Here is a 12,321-nt window from a genome sequence, read left to right on the forward strand (position 1 = left end):
GATCCTACTGTTGGAGGGCGTATATCCATCTGAGTAAACTGGTAAGCTCCGTCGAGCAAGGATTGTCTCTTCATGTTCAAGTGTACAGCGCTACGTACGTCTAGTAGTGCTATAGAAATGATAAGTAGTAGTTGTAGTATCTTTGGAAAGGAGCTTCTGACATCCTCATGTCTGTTCCTGTTTTGGAGTGACTGGGTCTCATTTAATGCAAAGTTTACTTGTCTTTTGAGAACTGGTTTAGTTTTTATTTTACTGCTGTTCTGCATTTCTTCTACAGCAGTGGCTGATCGCTCATCCTGTGCTTTTTATTTTTTAATGATGATCTGAGCAGTTTATATGGGGGTGGGGTCAGGGGATGACTACTGCTTTCTTCATCAGGCCTGTTTATTGGGAGGCTATATTTTCAGGGGATATGGGGATTGGAAGGGGGTGGGAGGGCAGGGGGAGGCGTGGTTTCTGCAGAACAAATGGGGGTAGTAGGTTTGGGAATGTGGGGAAGGCGTTTGGTAGTATGATTGTATATGGAGGGTTGCTTGATGTGTTTGGAGTGAAAGCAATATGGGCCATGCGTTTGGTGCAGCCTGTCATGGGCTCTAAACACCCTGAATAAGCAACAACGTTTCTTTAAAGAAGCTGAGAGAGTGCATATGGATAAGGGGTTTGTGCAGGAAATGCATCTTTTACCAAAGTATGAGGCTTTGTTTTGCCATCAGGGGTACTCTAAGATTTTCTTTGCCAGTAATAGACAAGTCCAAAACTAATGGAGTGTATATAGTGTTTGCTAATTCTGTTCCCCCAGTGATATTGCCAGAGATAAAGAGGGGAGGTACCTTCTCCTTAAGGTGGAGATTGACCATCAGTTTCATAAGCTGCTTAATGTCTATGCCCCTAATGTGGAACAGGGCCTATTTTATTTTATTTATTTATTTTAGCCCTGGGTAGACTTATTACTGAAAAGGCTCTTTTATGTGATTTGGATTTGGTTGATTTTTGGTAATTTTATCATCCTACCGAGCAGGATTAAACGTTGCACTCACGGGTTCTTGATACCTATTCTAGAGTTAATTAATACTGTTAGTATGGTATTGTTGATCTCATCGGACCATGCTCCGGTTGTGTTGGAACTGCGGTTAGGAGCCCCAACCGCAGGAAAGGAGGTTTTGGAGGTTACCTGATGCTTTACTGCAGGATCCCAAGAATGTACAGAAGGTTGAGAAGGACTTCAAAGAATATTTTGAATTTAATGACACGGCAGAGGTCTCACACTGTGATTTTTGGGAGTGTTTGAAAGCTGTTGTGAGGGGGAAGCTTATCGCCTTGTCAGTCTGTTGCAAGAGAGGACACACCCAGAGGCCTTCAGAGCTGCACCAGCAACTTTACTATTTGGAGCATGATCATAAACAGGGTAGCTGCTCATAGGCTCTGTTGCCCCAGATAGACAAGCTTCAGACAGAGCTACAGGATTTAGATTTAGCTGATATTAATGAGAAATTGCTTACTTTGAGGCAGACGTTTTTTGAGGGGGCCAGTAGGGCTTGGAGATTGTTGGCCCAATAGCCAATGCAGTGGGCACAAAGGAGTATGGTACTAAAGATTTGGGGTGAGGGAGGTGCCCAGTTATAGAATTACACCATATTGTGTAGAATCTAGGAAAATGAGAATAGGTATAAAAAGCAAAGCCGGAAGTCCTACTAGAAACTGATTTATTTATTTAAAAATACTTTTCTCTGGAGGTGAGTTTTGTTTTTCATGCGAAAGCTAGTGTTCCGATTCGGATCAAGTCTAATGCATTGAGGAATAGCTGGAGGTAGGTGTGTAAATGTTTAGGTTGTAATCTGGAGGGGACAGCTTTGCTAATCTTAAACGGGAACTCAGATTTTCTGCCAGCCCTAGATAGACTTTACAAGTGCTTAGATAGGAAAGGGCTTCAGAAAATAGCAGATTTTGTGGATGAGGAGGAGAAGGTGTAGCCATTCTGGAATTTGATGATAGTTATAATTTGTTTAATAAAGACTTTTATGCATACCTGCAGGTTTCACTATGGTGCTCATTTTCAAAAGTGAAAAAGTCTCAAAAGCAGCACAAAGTAGCAGATGGATTTTTCTCGCCAAAACATCTAAATTGCAATTTTCAACAAGGCATAATTGGGACGATTTTCGCTGAGTTTGTCTAAATAGCAAGAGGGTTTGTTGGAGGTGTGTTTTGGGCAGGACTTGGGTGGGCTTACAGTATGGATGTTTTTCTTCAATAATGGAATTGAAATAGTGGTCCAGGGCAGAAAAGAAGTACCTTTTTATCTAGACCAGTTTCGGTCACTACTAAGTCAGAAAAAGGTGCCCTAACTGACCACTGGAGGGATGAAGGCAAGCCCCCCTTAATCCCCCAGTGGTCACTGGCCCCCTTCCCTCAAGGTGTGACTGACAAGTAGATACCAGGCTCTATGACAGCTCCAGATATTATGGCCATTCCTAAGAAAGCAGCAAGCAAGTGGTCAGGGCAGTGGACAATGAACAATGGGACCCAAGTTCAATTCCCACCTTAACTCTTTAATTTCAGTACAAGTATGAGCCTTCCTGGAACATAGAAATACCTCCTGTACCTAAATATATGTGACCTCCAAGCCTGGGGACTGTTATAGTGGTGGTGAACCTTTAGGTACAATAGATCTTCTCTGTTCCTGAAGGGCTTACCATACAATATGAATGGGTTTAATTGGGATTTGTACCTGGGTCTCTTTATGTGAAGTGTGCAGCACTGACCACTAGGCTGTCTCTCTGCACTGCTGGGATGTCTGCATGGCCAGTTCACTAGGAATGCTGCCAATCAGATGTCCCTATGGCTTGTTTTTTTACATTTTTCCCTGGGACATCAATTCGAACTTAGACTTTCATATAAAAAATGCCCCTCTATGGGAGCAGTTTTGAACTGGGTGACTAGCTGCAGTGTGCTGAGCACTGATTCTGTAACAGCATTTGGGTGCCAAGATTCCGTTATAGAATACTAGTGTAAATAGGTATCAGTGCACCTAAATGCAACACTTTAGCGTGTAACTTTCAGTATATAGTCAACTCATTTGTCGTTTAATTCCTTAAATAAAAAAACCAATTTGTCTTTCAGAGATGAGGCATCAGGCTTTTGTTATTTAAATGATGCTGTCCTGGGAATTCTGCGATTGCGACAGAAATATGATCGTGTTCTATATATTGATTTGGACCTGCACCATGGTGATGGTAAGAGACCTTTAGCAGCTGTAAAAGAGCATGTGCTCTAAAAACATCAATCTAATCTAATCTGGATTTTTATGAACTGCTTATTCCCAAATAGTCCTGGGTGGTACACAACAAAGGTGGAGCAAATATAACCTTTGGATATCACAATTAAATATAAATTACAGTAAATAATTTACAATGTGTGAAGAGTCCAGGAGTATGGATTGGGAAACAGTTGAGGAAGGCGGGAGAAAGTCCCTTTTGCACCCTAAAACCTCACAGGAGAACAGGACACGAAGAACCAGGTCCACAAGGTTCAAACATGTCCAAGAGAGCAGCTTATCACCTTCCCCAGGGAGATCATTGAGATCCAAAGACTACAATTCCCACCTTGAGGGAGACACAGGGTAGAACCAGGAAGAATTTGCCACACTACCAGTCCCAGAATTCCAAGGAGCGGGAGGAGGATCTGGGGAGGATTAATCAGGAGGATGAGGGACAACTGGTGGAGAGTGCTGTAGAGGAGCCTACGGATTGGCAAACGGGGGAGAGTGGAGGATTGTTGGAGGGAGAGGAGACCTTAGAAGAGGAGCCTATGGACATTTCTGCTCAAAGGTGTAAACAATTGAAAGGGCTTATGGCAGCTTGGTTCTCTGACCTGATGAGGGGTGGGGAAAGGTGGCTACGACAGCAGTGAACTAATAAATGAAGGTTTCAACCTGGGATCCAGTGGGATGTTGTCAGGAGAGAGTGCTGACAAAGAAAGGGTGGGCCCATTCATTCCCCAGTCTGGTAATAGGAGGGGAGTGAAGAAAGGGTTGAAGCCGAACAAGCTGCATTGTATATACCTGGACTGTGTTGAAGAAAAGGAAAGAAAAGCAAGAAAACTGATTACTTTATATTTATGGACAAGCGTGGTCTTTGACAGCATTAAGGGAAATGGGACTTGATATACCGCCTTCCTGAGGTTTTTGCAAGTACATTCAAAGCGGTTTTACATATATTCAGGTACTTATTTTTTATGCCAGGGGCAATGGAGGGTTAAGTGGCTTGCCCAGAGTCACAAGGAGCTGCCGTAGGAATCGAACTCAGTTCCCCAGGATCAAAGTCCAGTGCACTAACCACTAGGCTACTCAAAGGACCTGGTGGTGGGAAGCACAAACACCCCCGTTGCCCTTACAGGGGAAGGGGAAGAAAGAGAGACTGGAGGGAAATGGACTGCCTCAGTCTGGGATTTAATATGGTTTGGAATTTATTGTGGACCCTTTGAAACATTGAGAGGCTTATCCTACTGAGGAACTTTTATCACCTGCAGGGGGAAAAGACTGGTAGGGGCCAGCTGGAGAAGCCCAGTGAAAGCCCAATGTCTTAGCAGCAGCTCTAGTCGGCCGCCTAGGTCTGAGCTGAGTGTTTAAGTTGGAGTTAAAGTCGAGAAGGGAGAGAAGGCATATTTAACCACCCCGGTTTTGCCTTGTAAGATGACTGCCAAGCGCAGGGATTTGGGGCGAAGTACAGTATACTGTGGATTACAAACTTCACCGTATTCCGTGGATTACAAATGTCAAAAATTTAGGTAAGAGAAAATTTTCACAATTTACTTTAAAGAACTTTCTAACATCATTAAATTGTAACCTGTGATCCAAATGTTCTGTACATTGTGATATGGGAAAGTGCGAATCACAGTAAATATTAGTCCACTGGCTCCATTTACGATGATAGCATAAGGCAAGTTACATTCAGATACAATAGGTATTTCACATTCCTCAGGGGCTCACATCTAAGTTTTGTACCTGAGGCAACAGAGATTGAAGTGATTGAAGGCCATAAGGAGAGTCAGTGGAAAAAGCAGGATTTGAACCCTGACTTCACTGTTTTGCAGCCCACTGCTTTCATTATTAGGCTATGTCTTCTCCACTCCACATGCTTGATTTAAAGTTTGGCTGTTATGACACAGCCAGCTTCTAGCTTGATCTGCTTTCTCGGGATTCTGGACCTTGGAAAATTTATTTAAAACTTGACTACGGTCTCTAGGAGAGAACCGTTATAAATATGTCCCCATACTGCAAGAAACCTCTTTTGCTGCTTTGGGGATAGATGGGCCCTATACGAACACTTATGAACACTAGTCAATTGTAAGCTTGTCAAGACATAAGTATTGCCATTCTGGGAAAGACCAAAGGTCCATCGAGCCCAGCATCCTGTTTCCAACAGTGGCCAATCCAAGTCACAAATACCCGGCAAGATCCCAAAAATGTACAAAACATTTTATACTGCTTATCCCAGAAATAGTGGATTTTCCCCAAGTCCATTTAATAACGGACTATGAACTTTTCATGGTGTTTTACTTTTGCAAGGAGAAAACCCTCAGAAACCTATTGGATTTACACAAATCCTAGGTTTACAATGGCAAAGTTTTTTTATGCCTTTGTTAAGTTTCTATCATTGGGGAAAACTCCTTGTGTTGACTTTACTGCTTTTTAACATATTAAGCTCAATCATCTTTCAAAATATCACTTCAGACCATCTATATGTACGTGTTAAGCAATAAGTTAAACTCCGTACATCAACACCAGGAAAAAACAACAACAGCACTTAGCTTAAAGTCTGATGGGGCCGCCATTTCACTTGTGTGGCTTCCTGAGGAACGTGCGCTGTTTTATGTTGCTTGTAAAGGTTTTCAGTTGTTGAACTTCTCTCAAGGTCTGGAAAGAACAGAGTTTGTTTAATTAGAAAACACATTTTAGATTAAGCTTTCTCTCTCTTGCATTGGTTCACTTACTTTCAGTTGTTGAACTTCTCTCAAAATGGCGCCTGCGCATCGCATTCTGGCTTCTCCCTTTAAATAGGCTACTCTGAACAACTGATTTTAAAGAGACATACCTGTATGGTGTCAACTCTGTGATCTTGTAATATATTAATAGAATACATTCCAGTCTGTTTTGCTGTTTAAACCCTCTGGTTCTAGCTTGTTCAGTTTGAAGGTCCATTTTGCCTCCCTTCTTTTTAACAGCAACTTTTTATTGCCTCCTCTCTGGTTTCTGCCCTCCACCTTGTCTATAATACAACACGTAAGATCCTCAAACCAGTGTTTCATACTGATACAATGCTCTACTAACGGTTCCTTCATGTTTTTCCTATTGATATTAGATTTGTGTTCGAGCATCCTGGTTTTAAGTGCTCTAGTTGTCATGCCCACATAAAGCTTATAACATGGACACTGGACAACATATACAACGTGCTCACTTCCCACACGGAATGCCTGTGTTTGAGAAAAATAGGCTCTATGCTCAGTTCAAAAATGACATTCCTGCAACTCTATGAATTAGATTAGGAATCCCTGAATGGCAACCAAAATAATCACAGCCCAGAAAGGTGGACCCAGATCCCATTCCCACTTCTCTACCACACCACCAAAATCCAATGCAGAAGAATATTTAGTGAGCTCCTTATGAACCCTTGAAATGGAAACCTGACCCAAGGTGTTCCTTTCCAAGAACTCCCTAAACAAGACACCAGATCTCGGTGTCAAATTTTGTTTAGACATAGAGGATGGATAATGGGATAATTGAACGTAGGGAAAAGTGTCCAAGCGACCAAAGCCACACCATTGCTGCAAATCCTGAAATGTGAAAAAAGTCCCATCCTCCTTCATTTGTTCCACTAAAGAAATACCCCTAGCCTCCCAGCACCTAAATGCCCCATTGTCCATCCAGGAGAAAATTCCGCATTACCACCAAGCGGCAGCAAAACACTACATGAAGGCTTCTGGTACCACATCAGGAGAAGTTCTTTCCACAAAATCCACAGGTGCCGAAACAATACACTCCTCTAGATTGCAGCCGGTAACTTTGCCAACTCGGCATGAAGGAGGTAATTGAGATGCCAAGGGTGAAAATAAGCTTTCTTCAAAACTGCATTGGTAAAGGTACAGGTGCCCAAAAGCCAATCCCATAAATGACATAGGAGACCAGCTTGGTTGTATCTTTTTAGATAGGGAACCCTCATTTTTTCATGACCCCAAGAGCCCAAAAGATAGTGCCATTGAACCTTAGGCTTCTTCCCTCCCCAAGAACTTTTGTAAGGCTTGAAGCAAATTAGCAGAGACTGGAGGATATATAACCATCGCAGAAAAAGCATCAAGCGATATAATTTGATCCTACTTAGAAATGATAGAGGCAAGGTGCTCCAGTGATCTAATTGTGTTTTTTCTTCGTGGAGAAACTTGTCCATATTTAGTTTATAGAGAAGCCGGATCTATAGGTAACCGGATACCGAGAAAGCGAAAGAACTCTGCGCCCATTGCAAAGGGAAATCAGCTCCCCAAGCCTGACGCAACAAACCTGAGCTCGCGAAAACTTCATATTAGTTAGATTTAATTGGAATCCTGAGAATTCACCATACTCACAAAGACTTTCCTTAAGAATAGGGAAAGTGGAAAAAGGCTCTGTAATGAGTACTAACAAATAATCAGAAAATTCTGCAGTTTTAATAACAGCATTCCAACCCACACTCTGCATATCTCTTTATTGCTCTGGAGCTTTCAAAGCAACAAATCAAGCATCAAAACAAAAAAAAAAAAAAAGAGGGGTAAGGGTCAACTCTGATGTGTGCCTCGACCAATTTGAAAAGGTTCAGAGAGGATACCATTGGCACAGACTCATGCTTTTTCAGGATATTGGGAATTATAAAGCCAGTATTGTGTAGTCTAAGTGGGAGTATTACAGTTAATTGATTCTGTAGAATCCAATATTAGGCAATTGTTTTCTATTGTAAACTCTTTAGTAAAGCCTGAACAAACATCGGTTCTGGGGTAGGACCCTTTATTGGAACCTTCAGCAAGCAAATTTGCAAATTTTTTTCAAGATAAAATCAAGACTTTGAGGAATAAATTACCTCTAGGTTTGGTAGAAGTACCAGAACGGGCTCCCTCTGACCCAAAAGAGTTAGCAGTCCCAGTGAATCATTTATGGTCAAGGTTTTTAGTTCCAAGTATGGAAGCGTTTTTGACTCTCTTTAAAACCTGCTGTCAATTGGATATTTTTCATAGGGCAACTTTAATGATGGCTCCCCCATGGTTCAAGGTATGGTTGTACACAGAAATTGTTGACCATCTGATGATGGGTCAGTTTCCTCAAAATTTGGGTGATATCAAGGGGCATAAAAGAAAGGGGCGCCCAAGTTTTCCTAAGGACGTCCTCGCAGGACATCCCGGCGAAGGGGCGGGGAAACCCATATTATCGAAACAAGATAGGCATCCATCTTTCGTTTTGATAGTACGGTCGGGGACGCCCAAATCTTGAAATTTATGTCATCCTTAGAGATGGTCGTCCCTAGACTTGGTCGTTTCTGATTTTGGCGATAATGGAAACCGAGGACGCCCATCTCAAAAACTACCAAATCCAAGCCATTTGGTCGTGGGAGGAGCCAGCATTCGTAGTGCACTGGTCCCCCTGACATGCCAGGACACCAACCGGGCACCCTAGGGGGCACTGCAGTGGACTTCAGAAATTGCTCCCAGGTGCATAGCTCCCTTACTTTGTGTGCTGAGCCCTTAGGGGTGAAGGGGGGCACCTAGATGTGAGTACAGTGGGTTTGTGGTGGGTTTTGAAGGGCTCACATTTACCACCACAAGTGTAACAGGGGGGGATGGGCCTGGGTCCGCCTGCCTAAAGTGCCCTGCACCCACTAAAACTGCTCCAGGGACCTGCATACTGCTGTCATGGAGCTGGGTATGACATTTGAGGCTGGCAAAAAATATTTTTAAAAGTTTATTTATTTTATTTATTTTTTTTTGAGGGTGGGAGGGGGTTAGTGACCACTTTGGGAGTAAGGGGAGGTCATCCCCAATGCCCTCCGGTGGTCTTCTGGTCAGTTCGGGCACCATTTCACAGCTTGGTCGTAACAAAAAAAGGACCAAGTAAAGTCGCCCAAATGCTTGTCAAGGGCGTCCTTTTTTTTTCGATTATGAGTCGAGGACGCCCATGTGTTAGGCACACTCAAGTTCCGCCTTCACTAAGCCTCCGACATGCCCCCGGGAACTTTGGTTGTCCCTGCGACAGAAAGCAGTTGGGGACGCCCAAAATTAGCTTTCAATTATGCCGATTTGGGTGACTCTGGGAGAAAGACGCCCATCTTCCGATTTGTGTCGAAGGATGGGCGTCCTTCTCTTTCGAAAATAAGCCTGATCTTATTAAGACCACTTTTAAAGGCCCCTGGTTTGGACCCTGGAAAAGTATGTAATTATCATCCTGTAGCAAATATCCCAATGTTTGCTAAATTCATGGAATTTTTAGTGGCCAATCAGTTGGTAAAGTATTTAGAGCACCATAATTTACTTTCGAAAACTCAGTCAGGCTTCAGATAAGGTTTCAGTACTGAAACCTTACTTAATTCTTTACTGGCTCAAATAGACTAGCAATGTCACAGGGACACAAAGTCATTTTAATGCTGTTCTATCTTTGGCTTTTGATCTGATGAACCATTCTGTTTTGCTGAATATATTAGATAATTTTGATTTAATTTTTTTCAGAGTACCTACTACACAACAACACCAAGAACGTAATGGACTCACCCCAATTCTCCCTATTCCTATCTAATGTTCCCCAATCTATCTATCATATACAGTGGGGGAAATAAGTATTTGATCCCTTGCTGATTTTGTAAGTTTGCCCACTGACAAAGACATGAGCAGCCCATAATTGAAGGGTAGGTTATTGGTAACAGTGAGAGATAGCACATCACAAATTAAATCCGGAAAATCACATTGTGGAAAGTATATGAATTTATTTGCATTCTGCAGAGGGAAATAAGTATTTGATCCCCCACCAACCAGTAAGAGATCTGGCCCCTACAGACCAGGTAGATGCTCCAAATCAACTCGTTACCTGCATGACAGACAGCTGTCGGCAATGGTCACCTGTATGAAAGACACCTGTCCACAGACTCAGTGAATCAGTCAGACTCTAACCTCTACAAAATGGCCAAGAGCAAGGAGCTGTCTAAGGATGTCAGGGACAAGATCATACACCTGCACAAGGCTGGAATGGGCTACAAAACCATCAGTAAGACGCTGGGCGAGAAGGAGACAACTGTTGGTGCCATAGTAAGAAAATGGAAGAAGTACAAAATGACTGTCAATCGACAAAGATCTGGGGCTCCACGCAAAATCTCACCTCGTGGGGTATCCTTGATCATGAGGAAGGTTAGAAATCAGCCTACAACTACAAGGGGGGAACTTGTCAATGATCTCAAGGCAGCTGGGACCACTGTCACCACGAAAACCATTGGTAACACATTACGACATAACGGATTGCAATCCTGCAGTGCCCGCAAGGTCCCCCTGCTCCGGAAGGCACATGTGACGGCCCGTCTGAAGTTTGCCAGTGAACACCTGGATGATGCCGAGAGTGATTGGGAGAAGGTGCTGTGGTCAGATGAGACAAAAATTGAGCTCTTTGGCATGAACTCAACTCGCCGTGTTTGGAGGAAGAGAAATGCTGCCTATGACCCAAAGAACACCGTCCCCACTGTCAAGCATGGAGGTGGAAATGTTATGTTTTGGGGGTGTTTCTCTGCTAAGGGCACAGGACTACTTCACCGCATCAATGGGAGAATGGATGGGGCCATGTACCGTACAATTCTGAGTGACAACCTCCTTCCCTCCGCCAGGGCCTTAAAAATGGGTCGTGGCTGGGTCTTCCAGCACGACAATGACCCAAAACATACAGCCAAGGCAACAAAGGAGTGGCTCAGGAAGAAGCACATTAGGGTCATGGAGTGGCCTAGCCAGTCACCAGACCTTAATCCCATTGAAAACTTATGGAGGGAGCTGAAGCTGCGAGTTGCCAAGCGACAGCCCAGAACTCTTAATGATTTAGAGATGATCTGCAAAGAGGAGTGGACCAAAATTCCTCCTGACATGTGTGCAAACCTCATCATCAACTACAGAAGACGTCTGACCGCTGTGCTTGCCAACAAGGGTTTTGCCACCAAGTATTAGGTCTTGTTTGCCAGAGGGATCAAATACTTATTTCCCTCTGCAGAATGCAAATAAATTCATATACTTTCCACAATGTGATTTTCCGGATTTAATTTGTGATGTGCTATCTCTCACTGTTACCAATAACCTACCCTTCAATTATGGGCTGCTCATGTCTTTGTCAGTGGGCAAACTTACAAAATCAGCAAGGGATCAAATACTTATTTCCCCCACTGTATGAACCCTATTCTACCACAACCACACCTTGTACTTTTTCACATTTTGTATTTGTTGAGACCGGAACTGGCGAACGCTGCTATGGTACTATGTAAGCCACATTGAGCCTGCAAATAGGTTGGAAAATGTGTGATAGAAATGTAATAAATAAAATAAATATATTGTAATCTGCACTGATCCAGTAGCGGTTTGTAGCAGTATGTAAATTTTATTGTAATTATCATTATTTTCTCTCAGAAACGTCCAGGTTGTGTTTTTTGACACCCTGATTTTAGATGTTTTGCTCCATAGTTCATCCAAATTTCAAGGGAGCATGATGGGGCATGTTTTGGGTGGGACATGAGCGGCCCCAAAAGATAAACATTTTTCTGCAATAATGGAACAAAATGAAAATGTCTAGGGCCAAAATTAAGACTTTTTGGCTAGACCTGTTTCAGTCATGTCTAAGTGACCAAATTACCACTGGAGGGATTAAGGTATAACCCCTTTTGCTCCCCCAGTGGTCACTGACCCCCTCCCAGCCCCCTAAGATGTGACAGTACATACCAGGCTCTATGACAACTTCACATATGATTGCCATTCTTGTTAGAGCAGCAAGTAGCCTAGCGGTCAGTACAGTGGACTGTGGAGAAGGGGACCCAGGCCTCGTACACTTGTGGAATGTGTGAGCCCTTCAAAATAACACTAAATACCTACTGTACCTACAGGTAAGCGACACCTGTAATCTTCAGAGCTATTGTAGTGGTGCACAATGAGGTACAGTAGGTATTTTTCTGCTCCTAGAGGGCTCACCATACAATATAATGGTTATGGTGAGACTTGTACCTGGGACCTTTTATATGAAGTCCATTGCACTGCTGAGATGTCTGTATGGCCAGTCTACTAAGAATAATGGCC

General features: G+C 43.1%; 1 protein-coding gene across 3 annotated transcripts in view; it reads left to right on the plus strand.

The window, feature by feature from the left end:
• HDAC8 (histone deacetylase 8) overlaps positions 1 to 12,321 on the plus strand; it is a 235,224-nt gene that overhangs the window by 47,504 nt on the left and 175,399 nt on the right. For all 3 annotated transcript variants that reach the window (XR_003942884.1, XM_030210243.1, XM_030210244.1), the window contains exon 5: positions 3,118 to 3,230. Coding sequence is in view for 2 of the 3 variants with exons in the window: in XM_030210243.1 (XP_030066103.1) it covers positions 3,118 to 3,230 (113 nt within the window). In the remaining variant the exon portion in view is untranslated. The remainder of the gene's footprint in view (positions 1 to 3,117; positions 3,231 to 12,321) is intronic.

This window comes from Microcaecilia unicolor, chromosome 7 (genome assembly GCF_901765095.1).
Source record: "Microcaecilia unicolor chromosome 7, aMicUni1.1, whole genome shotgun sequence".
NCBI lineage: Eukaryota > Metazoa > Chordata > Amphibia > Gymnophiona > Siphonopidae > Microcaecilia > Microcaecilia unicolor.